Here is a 21,233-nt window from a genome sequence, read left to right as displayed (position 1 = left end):
AACAAATGTTATATTAAAATAACAAACATTTGTTAGAGGTTATCAGTTTTTAAAAGTATTAATAAAACATACTGTATATATGTCCAAATTGTTGATATATAATGCCTTATTTAAAAACATTCACACTGGTACAAATCTTAACTTTATATGGAAGGTATTTGTGACTGATCAAAATCAGAGTATACAAATAGTTAAATAATTATAATTGAGCTCCATATATTAAAAAATTTACCAATTACTTATTTTAATACTGAATCGTAACACTTTGAACATATTTTGTTTGTTATTGGGTATTATTTATTTTGGAAAAAAAAACAATATAGAGTACAATGGGAAAAAGTTATTGATCTATCTTTTCAACCAAGTGAATTGGAATAGTTTGGAGTATGGCATCCATCTTTCTCATGTCTGATTTGATAGATTTACCTGCAAAACAGGTAAGTATCTGCCATCTTTAAGGAAGCTAATTGTAAAAGCATGGTGCGTTGTTACAACCACCATTGCGGTTAAAAAAAATGACAGTCATACTACTATTGCGATTTTATGTACAATTATACATTGCATACAAATCATACTTTGAAGATTTAAGCTTCCTACAACTTAGATTGGGAAAGAGCAAAGAAAGGAAATGTTTTCTATGACTATATGTAATTTTACAAATATCAAAACACCTTCTTACATATGATTTTAAAAGAACAATAAATTAAAGCCTAGTAATTTTTAGCAAAGGAAGTAAATGACATCTTTTCCAATAGAGCTTTTGTTGTTTTTGGGATGGCAAACTTCTCCCATATTTTAAGACAGCCTTCTCTAACCCAATGTACATTAATGACTATGTTAGCTGAATTAATGGACTTTAGAACCAGGCCATGTGATGAGGTTTTATTTGTGGGAAGCCTAATTTAAATTGCTAACCAAATTCAGCACCTAAGCTTAGATTCTAAGAATCATTTGATGGTTGTTGTGAATGGCTTGTTTGTCTTACTTTTGCTATTGTATTTCTTCTCTCTCCATAAACATTCTTCATTACTGTCAATGTAGTTAACAGCCAAACTAAAGATCAGGAGCCAAATGAATATACATAAACTAGAAGAAAGTTAAGCCCTTCAGAAACAAAGAAGCAAATACCCAGATACCTGCAGTTCATTTCAATAAAATTGTTTCTTTCCTTATCGGTAAAATTGATGATAGAAGAAAAGATAAAACCTTGTCACACTGTCATATGACTATTTCCTCTGCAGCATTGAGTTCATTTACCATCATGGGCACCCTGACAAATGTTCCTTAATGAAATGAGTGAATCACTATTCAGTATGAAATGAACAACAAAAGCAAAAACACAATTCACAAACACATCTGATGATTTGAAGTTGTACCTTCAGTATAAATTTAGATGTTCATTACTCAGACAAAAACAAGATTGAGGTTACCAGTGCCTCTCAGCCTTGGCAGTTTTAGTTAAGTCTACCTCATAAGTCCGCATTCATCTTCCAAACATTGCAATCACCATTCTTTCCAACATTTAGTCTAAAGTATCAGATAAAATGGTTTTAATAATAAGATAAATATTGATGTGCTTCTCCTTGCTGAGTGCATTGACTTAAGGCATAGGCACAAGTCTCCCTCTTTTAACAGAGATGGTATATAGTTGTGTCCCAATACAATTATTATCCTGGGTGACCCCCTTGCATTTAAGTAGCTCAAAGTAGGTTGCAACAACCACTGAGTTGGCCAATGCTTTAAAGACTTAATATAGTCACTAAGGCTGCACCCTTAACTATGTAAAGTAAACCTCATAGAGCGTATTTGACCTTACTTCTGAGTAAGAATGTCTAGGATTGCACTGCAAATCTAATCTGTAACTACGCATTTTACTGTCCATCAAAAGTGCACTTTACTGGTATCTCCAAGTCTTTTTAACCAATGACTTGAAGCACCTAACTATATTTAGAAATGGCTTAATCCAAACTCCACTGAAACCATTAGTGAGAATGTTATCTAAACTGAATTCAGCTAGGAAGTGCTTGGTGTGCTCTAGATCAGAAAGCCTCAAAACTGGCTTGAGGTTTCAAGCTTGTTAGAAGAGTAACCAATAACTTATGTGTTCCCACAAATCTTGGAAGTTATAGATCAGCTAAGGAATCAATTGCATGAATCATGTGTCTTTTCCACAATGGAAAACACAAAATATTGGTGGACAGAACATAAACCACATGCTTCCTATCACCTTTTCTGAAGTGCAATTCATTTTAGGTTTTTGGTTTTAACAGTACGATTGAAAAGGTTTTTCTTTTTGCTGCTACCATTGCTTAATCACTATTTTTTTTAAAGAGTTGTTTTTAGGATTTTTTTTCCCCCAGGGAATGTTTGCAATGATCAGATGATTTGCTTCCAGGACACCATTCCCAGGCCCTTCTTGAAGCCTCTTCTGATTATATGATATATGGTGGTGCAGTAGTTAGAATGCATCATCGCAGGTTAACTCTGCTCACAGCCTGGAGTTCGATCCTGACTGGTTCAAAGTTGTCTCAACCTTCCAAGATTGGTAAAATGCAGACCCAGATTGTTTGGGGCAATATGCAGACTCTGTAAACCGCTCCAAGAGTGGTTTGTTTTATGTATGTTTTAAACTCGCTCTGTTCTTCTGTTTACTGAAGAACTTTACCTGTAGCTTGAATATCTTCTACCTTCCTTTCTACCTGTTACTTTCACGAGGAGTGCTGCCTTTGCTTTTTTGGTTTCATGTTTAGGTTGTCTTTATACACAATACTCTTTCTCCACAGATACAGATATCTATCTATATGTCCACAGACGAACCAACAGCACAGGAATCTGTGTTCAGCATCCTATAAATGTTATCTCTATCTCCCTTTCCTAGACAGCTGGGGAAACCACAGTTGCAGGTCTAGTGCCTTTACACATGACAGATTAAACCTGGGTGCAGTCTCTAGTGACATGATAGAATTTCTTCTTAGAGTTATGTAGATTAAATGTTACATGTGAACTAGCCTTTAAATTTGGAGAGGCTTGAAAACCCTTGACAAATGGAGACAAATGTTCAACAATCTGAATACTCTGGAAAGGATCTGCATCCAGTTCACTCATAGTTCTTACATTTTGATGCAGGAATGATAAATGCTACACCAAGAGGATCACCCTGGAATTTCTTGTACTGAAACCTTGTTTTTATGGAAAAGGATATATATCTATATATACTTATATCTATATATATCTATATATTTATATATTCACACACACACACACACACATGCACGCACACGCCCCCCCAACATACACACAAGTCTTTGATAGGCTTTCTGTGTTCTAGCAAAATTAAGTGGCAGCTTAACTGTCTTGCCATGAAGTCTGCTGCAAACAGTCCCTTTCAAAGGCAGATACTTGGGTTTATCTGGCAGGTGGAGCTAGATCCAGCCTGGGACAGAAACAGCTTCCCATTGGAACATACGCACAGCTCGTAGATTTTTTGATTGGATCCAGAAGGGGAGTAGGATCCCTGAGGCAATCTAGGTAGTTTGATTTTTGAAGCCTCCAACTTTATCTGAAAGAGAAGGAGGAGAAGAGGAAGGAGGAGGGGGGGGGGGAGAAAGAATGTTACTTTTGGTAAGGTTTGTGGTTTAAAACCCATGATGTAAATTAACTGCGCCTTTCGTTCTGTAGTATACATATGTATTCAGTAAAGAATCGGCAATTAGGCTAATATTAACATAGACCCCAAATATTTTATGTTATAGTTATATTTATTTAGGTACTTGCTGTTATAATTTCACATAGAATACGTGACATTCTTAAATGTGTGCGCATAAGTACATCCCATACTCTCAAGCAAATTGCTGGGCTGATTCTATCCCTATATCAATAGTGGGTTGCAGGTGGTATGCCCTGGTAATTGGTGTACCGGTGCCTGCCGGGAGCACCGGGTACCATTCCGGTACGGTGCTCTGGAGGGCCCACCCGCCTGCCTTACCTGTATTTGAGCTCTTTGGCGCTTCCGCATATGCACATGGAGCGTAGAGTGCCTGCGTGATGCTCCACTGAACAGCTGGAGCATCACGGAGGTGTCAAAGGAGGTAAGGGTGCATGTGCGCACTGCGTGCATTCATGTGGTGGATGCTGGGCCCCGTTGCACTGTATCGGTTGCAACGGAATCCGGAACCCACCACTGCCCTATACCATGGGTCAGCAACCTTAAACACTTAAAGAGCCACAAAGGCCCTAACAGGAAGTCCCCCCATTCAATTCTGGAGCCAACCAGAAGTCTGCTTCTCCCACCATGGAGTCTCCTCCAAGTGTGGTGTCCATTTTCTTCTACCTGTCCTAACCAAAATCCGTATCAGTTGTGGAGCTGACCAGGACAGGGACCTGCAGCAGAGGGATGAAAGAGCCACATGTGGCTTTAGAGCTGTGGGTTGCCATCGCCTGCCCTATACAAAGCCATAGCAAAGAGAAACATCCAGAGTTCACATCAAATAGTGCATCTTATAAATGTTGGCTAGGTAGCATGGTCTTATAGATAGATATAAGCCTGCTTATATCAGTGCTAAAAGTGATGAACAGGAAGAAAAGGAAGCTGAGGGGCTTTTTATCAAAATGTTTTATTGTGTTTTTAGGGGGTTCTAGGAAAGGGAGGGGGGATAACCAGGCCAGGAGGGAAGCCAACGCCAGACGAACAGGTGAGTCTACGAAGGAAGTGAGCGGGGTGAGGGGGGAGAGGGAACAAGTAATTCCAGTAGAGGGTTGTTTTATTACAACGGTCGCGGGGAGGGGGGGATGCGAGGACAAGAAAAGATCGCAAGGTCGGTTGGGAGACCGTGGCTGCTGGCTACGCCCGGTCGCTTGTACCAACCCCCGCAGCCTAGGTGGTCGGGAACTACAGAGCCAGGGCCTTAGGCTGATGCTCTGCAATGCAAGGTCTGTGACCAACAAGGCCCCCCTCATTAACGAGTTGATCTCGGAGGGGGAGCTAGACCTTGCAGGGATAACGGAAACCTGGTTGGGCCACGAGGGTGGTTTACCCCTCGTGGAAATGTGCCCACCGGGTTTCCGTGCATTCCATCAGCCTCGGGCCCTGGGTAAGGGTGGTGGGGTGGCGGTAGTTATACGGGATTGTCTAGAGCCGAGGGAGTTCACTGTTCCTCAGATACCCGGGTGTGAGTCGCTGGGTATGAAATGGGGCCCAGGGAGGCAGTGGGGTCTGCTGATTGTATACTTGGCTCCTCGCTATACGTCAGCGGCCCTGCCCGAGCTCCTCGAGCTGGTCTCGGAGACGGCGGTTGAGATTCCCAGACTCTTGGTTATGGGGGATTTCAACCTGCCGTCGACGGGAGCAGCGTCTGAGGTGGCTCGGGAGTTCATGGCTTCCATGACAGCCATGGGCCTGACCCAACTAATTCAGGGCCCCACACATGAAGGCGGCCACACACTGGACCTTATCTTTGTATCTGAACAGTGGACGAGTGATCTGGGAATAGGGGATTTAGAGATTATGCCCCTGTCATGGTCAGATCACTCATATCTCCGGCTCGACTTCCCTGGCGCTACCCTCCACCGCGAGGAGGCGGAACCAGTATGTTCAAGCTGGTACCGCCCCAAGCACTTGATGGAACCGGATAGGTTCCAGGCGGAGCTTGGGCCGTTACCTGTAGCCCTAACCCGCGCTCGGTCGGAGGACCTAGTCGACGCCTGGAATAGGGCGACGGCGGGGGCCTTAGACCGGGTCGCGCCTCTGCGACCTCTCCTGTGGCAGCGAGCCACCCGGGCCCCTTGGTATACCGAGGAGCTCAGGGTGATGAAGCGCCATAGGAGACGTCTAGAGAGCAGGTGGAGGTCCTCACGCTCCGAATCTGACCGAACACAGGTAAGAGCCTTTTTACGGACTTACCTTGTGGCATTGAAAGCGGCCAAATGTAGGCATTGTGCCGCTCTCATTGCGTCTGCGGATAACCGCCCTGCCGCCCTGTTTAGGGTGTCCCGCTCTCTCCTGTTGCAGGAGACGCGGGAGGCGCCCTTGCAGGGAAGAGCAGAGGAGTTTGGAGAATATCTGCAAGACAAAGTCGCTCAGATCCGGAGCGGATGGGCCCCCCCCAGTGGTCCGGACGAGCCGACATCAGTGAGTCTTGTGAGTCCACTCTGGGAGGAGTTTGACTCTGTTGCCCCCGAGGATTTAGATGGGTTACGGGGACGGCTACGACCCACCACATGTTCAATGGACCCGTGCCCCTCCTAGTTGGTACTGGCATCCTGGGAGGTGACGCGAGGCTGGCTTCTGGGCCTGGTGAACGCCTCGTTGGGTGAGGGCTTCTTACCGGCTGCCTTGAAAGAGGCGGTGGTGAAGCCCCTGCTCAAGAGGCCTTCACTTGACCCAATGGAGCTAGCTAATTATCGTCCAGTCTCTAACCTTCCCTTTTTAGCGAAGGTTGTTGAGAATGTGGTGGCGCAGCAGTTTCCACGGCACCTCGACGAATCCGTATATCTAGACCCACGCCAGTCCGGCTTCCGACCCGGGCACAGCACCGAGACAGCCTTGGTCGCGTTGGTGGATGATCTCTGGAGGGCCAGAGATAGAGGTTGTTCCTCTATCCTGGTCCTATTAGATCTCTCAGCGGCTTTTGATACCATCGACCATGGTATCCTATTGCGCCGGCTGGAGGGGATGGGAGTCGGAGGCACCGTTTTACGGTGGTTCGGCTCCTACCTCTCCGGCCGGATGCAATATGTGTTGACTGGGGGGCAGAGGTCGACCCCGAGGCCACTCTCTTGTGGGGTGCCGCAGGGGTCGGTCCTCTCGCCCCTTTTGTTCAACGCATATGTGAAGCCGCTGGGTGAGATCATCCGTGGCTTTGGGGTTGAGTACCATCTGTACGCTGATGATACTCAGCTGTACATTTCAACCCCAAGCCACCCCAACGAGACTGTCGAAGTGATGTCCCGGTGTTTGGAAGCCGTCGGGGTCTGGATGGGGGACAACAGACTCAAACTCAACCCCTCCAAGACTGAGTGGCTGTGGCTACCGGCACCTCGGTTCAGCCAGTTAATTCCATCACTGGCCATAGGGGGCGAGCAATTGCCCCCTGTGGAACGGGCGCGCAATTTGGGCGTCCTCCTAGATGCCCGGCTGTCAATGGATGATCATGTGGCAGCCGTGGCAAGGGGGGCGTTCCACCAGGTTCGCCTGGTGCGCCAATTGCGCCCCCTTCTGGACCGTGATGCCCTACGCACAGTCACTCATGCGCTGGTGACGTCTCGCCTGGACTACTGTAACGCTCTCTACATGGGGCTTCCCTTGGGACGCGCCCGAAGACTGCAGCTAGTCCAGAACGCAGCCGCGCGGGTAGTCATGGGGAGTACTAGGTACTCCCACGTAACACCTCTCCTGCGCGAGCTGCACTGGCTACCTGTGGTCTTTCGGGTGCGGTTCAAGGTTCTGATTACCATCTTTAAAGCGCTCCATGGCATAGGGCCTAGTTACCTGCGGGATCGCATCCTCCCGCACACATCCCTGCGGCCAATCCGCTCTCACAGGGAGGGCCTTCTCCTGGTGCCGTCCACGAGGCAATGCCAACGGGCGACACCGAGGAGTAGGGCCTTCTCTGTGATGGGCCCAACCCTCTGGAATGACCTCCCCCCCGACATTAGAACCACTACTGACCTCCGCTCCTTCCGACAGAAACTGAAGACACACCTGTTCCGACTGGCTGGTTTGGCATAATTTACAACGTCTACCCCCCTGGCATATACTTTTTACTGGCTTTTAGAGGGATAGTGTATAAATTGTATGATATTTTAAATTTTTATATTGTTTATTTATTAGCTGTACAGTTTTGGCCTATTTTATCCTCCTCCTATGCATACATGTATTTTATTTGGTGTTTTTTAATACGGACTGTACACCGCCCCGAGTCCCTTTCGGGAGAGGGGGCGGTATATAAGTGCTAATAAATAAATGAAAATGAAACAATATTTGCATTTATATCTACATTATATTGTAAATGTTTCTATCCCCAATACTATTTGCCTTAAAATGAAAGTCTGAATGCAAATAATCCCCCAGGATTGAATGTAGAATGATCAGGCAGTGTGAAGACAAGACCCTTTGAAGATGCTTATGCCAATACATAAATGGGGCCCTAGGAGGAGGCACTTATGATCATGAACATGATTATGCCTCTTCATGCACTATGTCTCCAGTAAGGATGGACAAATTTCGATGCATTAGTCTTTATATTAGTTTGGAAAGTCTAAATGAAAATACAATCTAAATTAATTGTTTCCCTATAAATGGTGAAAGTGGAACTACGTTTACAATTTTCACTGCTAGAAGCCCTTAATAATTGCCATAATAAACGAAGAACAGTTTTCTGCTCTTTCTACATTGTTATTTGTAGTCTTTGATACAATTTTTTTTATTCTTTCTGTTATTGTTTAATGACACACAGGAAATCCATTGTTTGAAATATATAAATATGTGAATTAAATTTCCCATAAGCAGATATTCAGTGCTAGAAAGATGCAATATTATTCGATTACAAGTGACCAACAAAATGTGCAATTACTGGGATAAAAGATGATTTTTTTGCTGATATATAATGCCCTTTAAGCATAATTAATCACAGCAAAAATTATCTACTATTCGAATTCCTAGAAATAGATTGCCTTGCAGTTGCCGTTCATCCAAATTATCTCTTAATATTTAATTTTTAAAGGATATCCTATTTGCCACACAACACTCTAAGTTATGTCCCTGTTAAAAAGAGTCTGCTTTGATAATGGCTAAGACGCTGAGCTTGTCGATCAGAAAGATCGGCGATTCGATGGTTCGAATCCCAAATATAGGTCTCCTGCATGAGCAGGGGGTTGGACTAGATGACCTCCAAGGTGCCTTCAAACTCTGTAGCTTAACTGTTAATGCCTTTTCAAAACGTGTACAGAGAAGCAAAGGAAAGTGAAGACAAGGGGGAAATCTAGACAAAGAGAGAAGTGCAGTTAGGATTTACCTTGAACTGAGTTTTATTGAGACTCACTTGCTGTATCTATTTTCAGTGTTAGGACTCAGTGAGATTCTAAAAATGTATAGCGTGTTTTCATATGCTCTCTTGGCCACCGAATTTATAGTTATTTCCAGCTCTCTGGACCAAGGCATTTTGGTCAGAACTCTTTCAATGTTTATTTCACAAATTAAGTGCAACTTGATAGTTGCAAATTTTTTTAGGAGAAATTATTACTTGAATAGTTAATTGAAAGCTTTATGGAAGCTTTTTGTAGTTTGCCAGAAAGTTGTGATTGCATTCAGTTTGTTTGCTAGGTGTCTGGGTGTGTAACTAGAGATAAGAGGGCTGTTGTGTCTATTGTTACATGAAACAGGACATTTGGGGAAGCTCTAGTTAGTTAATCGGTACAGATAAAGAGAAGGTTATGCTACTGTTGTTATTATAGTCAATGTGCTGGAGGTGAGGGTTATGAAACCTCAGACTGGAGGCTGTTACCCAGGGTTAGAGCCAGAGGTAAGCAGTATGTGTGAAGGTCCTGGTGAGGCAAATGGTCTTAAGGCAAGAAAATAGTCTATAGAGGAAAAAAAATGATCTGAGTTAATATGGGAAGTTTCTTTTCACTAAAAAAATAGTGAAATAAAGCTGATTTGAAAGTATGTTGAAAGATAGAAGGAAAAAAAAACACTTGTTCAATTCAAAACAGCACTGCTTATTCTTCTAGGATTATATGTACCACTTACTGATTACACGAATGTACTGTGAGTTGTAGATATAATATTCATTCAACATTTCCCTGAGACCTGAAAATTGTTTCAATATTCCTGCAAGTTATAAAAAGGTTGAGAAAGGCTAAAAGGTGGAAATGACTAAATTGTTGTTCTTTCTTGAGCTGAAAATTGGAATGTGTTTGTTATCATCATCAGTAGGGAAAACCAAGGAGAGATAGAAGAATAGGACACCACCCAAGGCCCAAGCAGCCACAAATGTATCTGGGCTTGACACTTTCATTATTAGGCAATGTTAAACTTTTACAGCCTTCATTGCAGAAACAGCTAGTTATAGTTGCTGCCTTATCTACACCTTTAAAAACTAAAAATCAGGACTATGCACATTCACTTCAAATAAAACTAACAAAATGTTAAGAAGTTATGATATTCATATAGTTACTTACCCAACACATTTAAATTATGTTAAAGTAACAAAGATATCTTTACACTCCGCAAGGCATGTCACTTTTGAGCACCCCTACTGTTTGGAAATTGAAAGTCGAAAAATTTGACACGCCCTATGAGTATGCAGTGTTTTGGATTCCATTTTTGAAATCGTGCTTTATAAAATGCATCAGCACAAACATACCACCAGAATGCAGCATCTTAAAGCAGCTACACGTTTTTTATCTGGAATAGTTTGGCAGTTTTTTCCAATCTTGGGAAAAGATGCAGTTGTTTCCAGGGATTGCAGGTGGGTCCTGTGTTTGTGCCTTTATACCTTCTGAAGCGCTGTTTGCATCTTGACTGCAAAGACCTTACCACAAAACCCTAGCTGTTAAATGGGGTGCTAGTAGTTTACATTTGCATGACAAGAAATTGAACTACAACTGAATATTAAAATATTGTATAGTTCCAATTATATTGAAACTGGCTTGATACACTTTGATTATTGGGTAATGGCTGAGTTATTAAATTTGTGGACTACAATTGCAAACTCCTAAATACCTTCAAAGATCTAAAGAGTTTGTTTTAACCCATTAAAAATGCTGCCAGGCTCTACAGATCAATAGGAGTGAGTTAATCCCACCTCACTAACAAAATAAATGATATAAGAGGTAATTATACTGGTCAAGAAAAACTCACTTTAAACCGTCAAACAAAATGGGAATTTAGTGGTACTACTCATTTTTACAGCTACATAAATCTGTTTCCTATAATCATTGCTATTATCCCAGCCTTTTAACACTATTGAATCAACTTGCCACTTTGTATGAGAGAAACACAGTTTGCATACAATGAGTTCCACCATCTTGATGAGGAACTTTAATATATTAACTATCCATATTTCTTTTTAAAATCAATGCTCAATGGAATTGCCAAGAGAATTTCCAGTGCTAAATGGAATTAACATCCAATTTTTAAATCTAAAAATTGCCTAAATGTACTAAGCTCTGTTCTGTACTCACTGCAAATTAAACAGCCTTGACAATAGAATGAAAGCAGAGTCCTGATCTCAGCTCTGAGGTGTACATTTTCTCCGTACCTCACCATCTTTGGATTGCAGCTTAAGCTCCGTCCTGCACGTTGCTTCCAGGTTGCCAGCTTCAGCATTAATCAAAACTCCCTTGGGAGCCTCCATCACCAAAGAGCGTGTCGGAGACTCAAGTCTGTAATATCAAAAAGGGCTCACATCAGTATCTGGGTTTTTGAGGAGGAGGAGGTGACTCATTTACAACTTGAAAAGATTTACTCTGAATTGATTCTGAATCTAAGGTAATACATTCATTTGGAAATAGCGCTAAGCAATAAGACTTGTATACCGCTTCACAGTGTTTTATAGGCTTCTCTAAGCAGTTTACAGCATATCCCCCCCCCATCTGGGACTTCATTTTATTGACTTCAGAAGGATGGAAGGCTGAGTCAACCTTAAACCAGTCAGGATCGAACCCCTGGCAGTCAGCAGAAGTAGCCTGCAATACAGCATTCTAACCACTATGCCACTACGGCTCTTGAAATACCAGTATTTCAATGACATGATGTTATATTTTCTTCATCCATTCAAGCTAAACCTTTCTATAGCAAGCATTCATAACACTTTCACATATGATGGACATAATCTACTTGCCAATTGATAAATAAGAGTTGGTGTCCAGTTTACTATAGAAAAAAAAAAGCCCCATATGTAGGCCCAGAAGGAAGAGCCTAAATGGTGTGTGAAAAAGGTTTTTAAGAAATTAACCCAGAAATGAACTATTCCTAATATATACTGCTTTTAACTTGGTAACATAGATATGCATGCACATTTCTCACATGCATATAAAATTGGGAATATCACATGAATATATAATTTTAGGTGAAGTGAGTGGCTATATAGATTTTCTAAATAAATAAAATATTATCCACAGAAGAACTCCCAACAGTGCAGCTATCTTCTATATGTATACAATATCATCTTCATATTCTCACTACCTGTACAAAAACAATTGCATAGCTCCTTTTTCAGCATGTTATTTTATCTCTAATCTCTTGAATCAAAACTGGAAAAGCAGAAATGGAGCTCCTACAGGGCTGTATTTTAAGAGGAGGGGTGGAAAAGAGCATACCCTTTCCAGACTTTGTTCAGATGGATCAATACTTTTCATTCAAGGATAACAACTAAATCTACCAGATCTGGGTTACAAAAATTGAAATGGCCGCTTACTGATAGCAAAAACTGTAGCTCTATTGCATCTACTAGTCATCTGGATTTTTAGGGCTTAATTTGCTAGTCTTAATTTTTGTTTGTATGACGTATACAATGGTGGCTACTGTTATCCAATAATCCGGGCCATTGAATTCAGTGGACAAAAACAATATAAAAATTACACTGATAAGATATTATAGTGGCGGGATGGTGGGGGAGTGAATATACTTTAGTCAGGGAACTCTCAAAAAGGCCCTTTTTGAGCAGTTAACTTTTTCTCCCAAAGTTTTTAATTTTTGAGGGAGGGCTCTCCAAAGGGGAAAATATATGGCCCCACTAATGATGGTCTGCTATCTACCAGGTAATGGTTTGATTTATTTTCATTCCAAAAGTAATGAAAAATACCTGCATTTTGTTCTTCATTTAAAAAAAAAATTCTGCCAGCAAAAAACAATCTTGAATGTAGGTTGACATAATGTAGAATATTTGAACTCTATTAAGATACTATTTAGTCATCATCAACATAGCATAAAACGTCTATATCTCTAGGTCAGGAATGGGATCATCTGTTTCTATGAAACCCACAGATAGTTATTTATAGTCCTGATTTACATTAGACAGTGGTGAGCATGATAGGTTACAAATAAGACATACTTGCTGCCTTCTGTTAATATTTAAAATCAATACTTTAAAAATCTTTAGATCTTTTTTATTTTTATCAAACCCACTTAGAAAGGATATTGAAGCTTTCACTGTGGCCTTTAACACACAATTATCTTGTGGTTAGATTCGTACCAAAGTTGCTGGATTAGCAACTGTGCTAAAAATAATTATCATGAAATACAAGCATGGAACAAGTCTACTAACTTGCTTTTCATCAAATAAAACTTCATAGCATCTGATGAATTGGGCCCTGAATTACTTAAATGTTGAACATAAAATATTTAGTAAGGAGGTTACCTATCCCTAAAGAGTCCCAGTAAGGATGAACTGGTTGGGTAGTGTATCAATTGGTCACGAGCTAATATAACATCTAAACTGTATAAGCCTCCCTTAAGAGCCTTAAGTATAATAAATACACAAGCCAGTGAAACCTTTGTAAGATTCCACAATTTCTGTACCATGTGCTGCAAATATTCTCTTCCAATGATAGATTGTTAATGCTATTGAAAAAAAATCAGATGAATGTCACTGCCTGATAATCTTCACACCTTATACACACAACCCAATAATACATAGGTACAAAAATTATTACTGTATGTCTAACAAGTGCCCAGAAATAAATGGCATTTGTCAAGGTGAGAGAGATGAATTATTATTATTATGTTGGGAGGCAAGAATTTCTTTACTATAATAAGATATTACTACAAAGAGGTATTACTACTTTAATAGTTGTACAAATAAGACTTTATGGGCTTCTCAACTTCCAACAACTCACAACTCTGGGAGGAATACAGTTAAAATATATATAAAAATGCAACACTCAAAAAGAAATGAGTGATCCCCAAGACAACATATAACCAGAAAATCCATTCAGTAGGATTCAGACCACATGTTTCCCCAAATCCTGAAAGAACAAAAGGTAATTTTGAGATCTTCAGAATGGCAAAATAGTCTCTTCCCAACTATTTGACAGCTCCCTCCAAATTTAGCTCCAACCTATCTTTTACTCATACTGTTTCCTGTTTATACATTCTGCTTTTTCCTAACATTCTAATTGTTTATTCCCCTTTTCCTTTCTTTTTTTCTTAAAATATATTTCAATGAAAGAGAGGAAAAAAAGTAGGAAGAACAGTTAACATCTTGGTCTGGTATAGAACTTAGTTATGGAAATCAACATGCTGACATTGGATACTTTCCTTGCTATACTGGTTCTTGACTTTTTTTGTGAGTGATCCTAAATACTTAGCTTAAATACTCTTTTCTTTCATGTTTGTTTCTAGAAAATTATAATCAGTCAGATTTCCTTTTCTCAGTTTGAAAATTGCTAGAGTAATTTATTGGACGTCAACCTATCAGGTTGTAGTGTGCTTTCAGAGATATCCATTCTCTTGAAGCAATCATTACTTATCCAGATTTCTAGTTTTCATTTCCTACATCATATGGAGCCTCATAAATCATTTCAGAAGGAAGACAGCATTTGAGATCATCATTTTTGCAATATTCCTATTTTTAATGGTACACACAGTGATGTTTTGTTCTTCCTTAAGTAGACTTGAAATGAATCTTCACAAGTATGTATAATTTTTGAACAATAACCTTTGCAAGAAAAATCAAATTCGCATATTATTGTGAATTCTACCTCAACTAGCCAACAAGTGATACACATTTGAGCTATAATATGTGTTTAATTTAGACGGTTTTTATTTCAAAATACTAATTTTCAGTCACAATAGCAATGTATCAAATACTTTCAAATGCTATTATATATCAAACACCAAATTCCCCTTATTACTAATGTTGTTAGGTTTTAAAAGGATCCCCTCTGAATTGTTGGAAACTTTTCAAGAATTTTGAGGTACCCGAGAATCACCGTAGAATTCATCCTTAAATCATTAGGGCCAATGAATCTCAGTTGTCCAGGTCATGGTCGTCCCAAAGGTGCTTTTTTAGGAGGCTGTTATATCTTATGGATATAATTATTTCTTTTTTAAAAATCACTGTAGCATTCCATTTTGGGCATAAAATTAGCAATTATTATCAACCAGGTTTTCCTGGTGGTAAATAATTATGTCCAAATCATTGGACATAATTATTTAGAGTCAAATCATTGTTTAAGCAAGTCCTCTCAGAATGCAATCTTTATTTTATTAAACTCAATAATTTTTCAGCCATATCTCTGTGATTCTGATATTTAAGTCTCCTCATCCAAAAAACAACGATTTCCCTCCAGGAGGACTCAAGAACAAAAGCAATAATAATACCCATTGATCAGAACTTAATTAGTCAACACACTTCTTATTTTTAAATAATGCATCTATAAATAGTTTCACTCTAATACTTGAACATCCTGTTTTGATTATGAGGATTCAATAAAAATGTTCCTATGATGAAAGTACATAGGTAGCTTGTTGGAAAAGATGTTGCCAAGAGATACAGGTAAGATTCACAATGAAATTTTCACTTTATTCTGCTGACCTCACAAAGGCAGATTGAACAGTGAAACCAATGAAGGATCTTGTTACTTACGCTAAAGAGGATTCTAACTATATGGAACAGCCTAGACTAGAGAGACATTCTATGGCTTGGTGTGTAACAACTCAGGAATGGATTCACTGAATTTGGAATGACATGCTGGAGCATAATTTCAAGATATTGTGTGTGTGTGTGTGTATGTGTGTGTGTATGTGTGTATAATACACACATGCGTGCCACACACACACCTTTTAAACAGTTACTTTGGTTCATCTGTATTCTGATGCCTGAATGTACTCATGAAACCATATTCTTCAAAAAAGCCATAGAAATATAAGTAGAAATCACCCTAAACTTGGGGAAAAGACTGATAAAATAGAAAAGCCAAACAATGCTGAGGAGGCTCGGGGTTCTGAAATCATCTTATAAACAATATTTGTAGGGCAGCATTGATCAACAAAGGCAGGCAATAGTGCTAGCATCATTGTGATTGTGGTTATCACCACAGCTACATTTTGTAATTCCAATTATATGAGTTGGCTGGTTTGCAAGTCTGTAGATGATTTGAATATTCCTGCCATTGGGTCATGCTTCTTGTTGTACTGACGATAGATCTGCTAATGATGAACTTAATAATAAGTCTTAAAATGCATCAGTTTTAATTGTTTAATTTATTATGATTGGATTTATAATCTTTCCCATTTAAAAAAGATTCTTAACTGCTAACAACAAAATATAAAGTTAAAACACTGTATGAACTTAATAATGGGAGAGATCAAAAGAAGCAAACATGATTAGTTTTGCTTTTGATAGTTACCCACATCATCCAAGATTGAAGGCATACTAAAACTGTATTGATTTTAATTGTTTTCAAAATATAACAACAGAGAAGATATTTCAAAATAGAAGAGGGAACTCTAGATCAAAAACCACTATATTAGCAAACTTATAACATTAGATTGCACACATTACAACACCCCACCACTATGGCTTGGCCAGAGTTATGTTTTCCATTCTGCTCCTTTTGATGTTTCACTCAAAGGCAGTAGGAGAAACTTGCAGTGGGAGGAACAGCCCTATTGTAAGGACCATCTATATAGAGCTCTAGATGGAAAAAGAGATGCCTGGTGTTCAAACTGGCTTTAGAAAAGGCCAAGGAGCCTGAGTCAATATTGTGATACACCCTGGATAATTGAGGAACTCAAAAAATAATTGAAAGAAGTTAGTATATGTTCTATTGATTATAGAAAGACCTTTGATTGTGTCAATCATGTCTAACTGGGGGACATACTTAGAAAATGGGAATTCCGGAAATCTCTGTATCACAACTATATACACATCTAGAACTCAAAGTACAGGCAGAACACAGTGGAAGAAACTGGCTCCAAGTTGGTCAAGAAATGAGACAAGGCTATATGCTTTTCGCTTATTTTATTGAACCTATATTAGGAATCTATCTTAAGGAAGCAGAATTGGAAGAAGATAAGGATTGAAGGACCTGGAGAACAAGGGTAGGTACAGGTCATCATGGAGAACATCCATGCAGTTGCTAAGAGATGACACTGATTTGGTGGCCCATAATCAACCAATCAGTTTATGTTCGGCTGTCTCAGGATACCATAAAGGAATATACTTATAATCTATTTCTCAACTTAGGAAAAATGGCCTATTTAGTATGAAGATGACTTGGAGCTTAAGAGTTTTTGCAGTGCCCATAAAAGGAAATAAATATTAATTATGATCACAGACCTTTCTTAATCATTGTGGTTCATGAACTGCATACACCCCTATAGAAATACCAAGATAATCAGCCTCTTTGTAAACATGCCCTCAATATCATGGCACACAATAAAATATTTATCAAGATCATTTATTGCATGGCACTAACATCAATCTTGTTTTCAATTATGTTCTAATGAAATGCACCAATTACTGTTTGAATGGTGACATACAATTGTAATCTCATTCAGCAGATAAATCTTGCTCAAACAAGCTTTTCAGCATACTTTCTTTCACAGTATTAATTACAAATATAAACAAAGACGCATTATTATCTTGGTATTCTGCAATAAATCCAGGGATTTAGTATAACATGCTCTTCTGTTTGACAGCTTTAATCACCACACAGTTTCCAACAATTATACTGCACATCCATAACAATATCCAAGATTTGGGGCAGTAGATTCTGAACTTGTTCCTGTGACCTTTTATTTAAAATGAACTACAACTCCTTTTATAGGCAGGTAAGAAAAGACACTATCTATTATAATATTTAAACTCCTTAAAAACCTCAAGTTGTTGTTTCTCTGTGTCATATAATATATGTGAGTATATGCATATTTATTTATTTATTTAGCCATGTTTATGTAGTGTATATTGGAGGTGGTGACCCTTTGAGAGCTGTACGCAACGAAATTTCATTTTAATGTATGCCGATTAGTGTACATTTAAAGTGACAATAAAGTTATTCTGTCTAAGTTTAATGCTCAAGGCTTATGCTTTCTGATATATAAAGGATGAAATTTCCATCATTGATAGTTACTGAGAATAATAATTGCAAACATGGCTTAATTAAAACTATGCACTGAATCTTGATGATGTTAAAACTCAAAAACAGATGAAGTCTGTAAACTCTCTTGATGATGAGTTAATTTTAGACCAAAAGTTATTTTAAGCCTCCATGTACATTGTTAAAAACTAGGTCTAGAAAAGAAACATATACTGTATTTTCCCATCTTTAAGATGCCCCCATATATAAGGCGCCCCCTGCCCACTTTTCTTACCCAAAATTCAGAAATCAATATTTTAAACATTAAATAGGAGACATTTATTTTGCAGAGTAAGACATTTGCTTAGCAATACCGATGTTTATTTATTTTTGTTTTCTGACATTTTTATAGGCTCAGAAAGCTCCGACATTACCGCTTCCTGTTGCACATGGGCACCGAGTACACGCTCTCCACAGCATCAGCTGATGTCAGTAAAATAAGGCTGATGATTGAAAGAAACCTGTTAGCTTGCCTTTGCAATTGGAAGTTTCGCTTGTGAGGCTAGTTTGCAGAGATAAGCTACTGGCAGTTTCTCAACCGCGGTTCTCCTCTCAGCCCCCTTGTGTATAAGATGCCCCTCCATTTTTAGGTAAATATTTTAAACAAAAAGTATTGTCTTATATACAGAAAATATGGTAAATATACATAATTACTAATGTATAAAATTAAAATTAGTGTATAAAAGAGCAACAGACTGAGGGTTTGGATGTAGAAGGTATATGCAGTGTAACCTATAGTATGCATTGGCATCTTTCAGTCTCAAAAGCCTATGGTATCGTGCTCTGGAAAGAAATCAAAGCTGGAGTGTTCTCTCCAGCACGGGGTCTGGGTAGATGAATATGGAGGATAGACTATTACCCAAGCAGCAGATCCCCCCCTCTCCATGTTGCTGAAATAGTTCAATGGAATGGCAGAGCCGATACAATTGGTTTCAGCATAGTTGTACGCAGTCATGAACTGCTTCCGGGACTCCGGCTCCAATTTTGCCTTGAGGTTGAGCCCTGAAGCCTTTTCCAGTAGTGGATATAGCCACAAGGCAGTGGAGGTTTGTAACCAGAGTTTCCCTTCTCCTAGAAGATGGTTTATCTGCTGTTGCGGCATAATGCCCACTTACTTCCGCCTTTAAAACCATTGACTGTCTTCTCCTGTAACCTTGGAAAGGGGCTCTTACAAGGTGCTACCAGCCAGGCCAGATTTTTTAAGGAAGTGTTACTCTTCCATACTGGCTCAGGAATTTTGGGAATTAAAGTCCACAAGTCAGAAAACGGCCATCATTCCCCACTCTGACTTAACACATGGAAAGTAAGCAAGTTCTTGGTAGGGAAAATAATTTGAGGCAGGTTGTTTCTACCAAAACCTAAATAGACTGAATATCCTTGACAAAGGACACCCATTGGTCTATACAGGTAATCCTCGACTTATGTACACAATTCCATTCCTAAAGAAGATAGTTATTAAGTTAGTTATGCTTCATTTTGCAACATTTTTCCCAGTTATTAAGCAAACCAATGCAGTTGTTAAGTGAATCAGGCAGTTCTTAAGTGAATTTAGCTTCCCCCATTGACTTTGCTTATTGGAAGCCAGCTGGGAAGATTACAAATGGTAATGATATAACTCCAGGCCAGTGCAACTGTCATAAATGCATGCTGGTTGCCAAGTGACCGAATTTTAACCACAGGGATGCTACAATGGTCATAAGTGTGAAAACTTTTTTCCAGTGCCATTGTAATTTTGATGGTCACTTAATGACCATCCTTAATGTAAATTAAGGACTACCTGTATCAGATTTTCTGAGTTGACCTGTCTTTTACCGCTATTCATCCACAATTGTTCCATTACTGGAGCAATGGAATTAAAAACAGAATTTGATCTCTCTCTTTCTCTCTCTCTCTCTCTCTCTCTCCCTGCCCCTCCCCTATTCCCTCCCTCTCTCTCCCTCTCCTTTGTCCCTAGGAGAAAGATAGGACTTGGAATATTATCTGTGAATTCATTTTATTCTTGAATTTAGGTGCTTATGTGGCACAAATTCCCAATATGCCATTATATTGCCATTATACACACACACACACACACACACCCATTATATTACATAAATAAGAATGTGATATTTGCAAGTGTACAAAAATCTAGGATTTTGCATAAAAAATCTGAGATATATTACATTATCTGCATGCCCTCCCATCAACTTTGGAGAAAAGGGTAAGAAATCACCATGTAATATAAACCAAAGTTTCTACAACAACCAGAAGTAAAGAACCATATGTTGCATGGCAAACTATCTCCTCAAAAGCAATGCATCACAGGTATATTAGCAACATCTGAGAAACATTGGAAAACAAGGGAAAGAAAACAATCTAACATTATATCATCAATAACAATAAAGGTGTACAACTGTAAAGGTTCTGCAAAGGTGATCTGCAGTGTGGTGTGTGTGTATGTGTGTGTGTGTGTATGTGTTGTAATTGTACATACCAGGGGTTGTAACACAAATACATATAGATATAGATATAGATATAGATATAGATATAGATATAGATATAGATATAGATATAGATATAGATATAGATATAGATATAGATATAGATATAGATATAGATATAGATATAGATATAGATATAGATATACATATACATATACATATACATATACATATACATATATATATATATATATATATATATATATATATATATATATATATGCACAGTACAATTATTCTGCTGGAAGATGCAATAAAAATATAGAAGCAGCAAATTTTGCATTTTGCTATATCAGTAAAGATGAGGATGGAAAGACTTTATGGTGTATAAATATTTGTTGAAATAGATGCAAAAATCTGTAGATAATAGCATGCACCTTATTATATGGAAATGATAATTGGGTATTTTAGGAAATAAATGAAAGTAAGTTGAATGCCATGGAAATAGGTTGCTTGAGAAGTGAATGTGTCAAAAGAGAGAGAGACAGGTTCAAGAATGACTTGGCAGGTGCAAAAGTATTACAGTATGTTGAAGAAGTTTGATCATTACATATCCTTTGTTACTGTTTGCATTTTAATTTTCTTGTGCTGGTCTTTGACCTTAATAAAGATTTTTGGTGAAACAGAATACAAGAAATGTAAAGACAAAAGCCAATGCACAAATCAATGTAT

At 39.0% G+C, this 21,233-nt stretch overlaps 1 protein-coding gene across 2 annotated transcripts in view; it reads right to left on the bottom strand.

The window, feature by feature from the left end:
* Positions 1-307: 307 nt before the first annotated feature.
* SGCD (sarcoglycan delta) overlaps positions 308-21,233 on the bottom strand; it is a 439,725-nt gene continuing 418,799 nt past the window's right edge. For both annotated transcript variants that reach the window (XM_081934767.1, XM_081934768.1), the window contains 2 exons: positions 11,259-11,382; positions 308-3,559 (listed from right to left, as the gene is read on the bottom strand). In XM_081934767.1, the coding sequence (XP_081790893.1) occupies positions 3,386-3,559; positions 11,259-11,382 (298 nt within the window). In that variant the 3' untranslated portion in view covers positions 308-3,385. The remainder of the gene's footprint in view (positions 3,560-11,258; positions 11,383-21,233) is intronic.

The sequence above is a fragment of the Natrix helvetica genome (genome assembly GCF_964273705.1).
Source record: "Natrix helvetica genome assembly, chromosome: 1".
Lineage (NCBI taxonomy): Eukaryota > Metazoa > Chordata > Lepidosauria > Squamata > Natricidae > Natrix > Natrix helvetica.
Note: the sequence above shows the minus strand (reverse complement) of the source record. Positions and strands in the feature narration are given on the sequence as shown.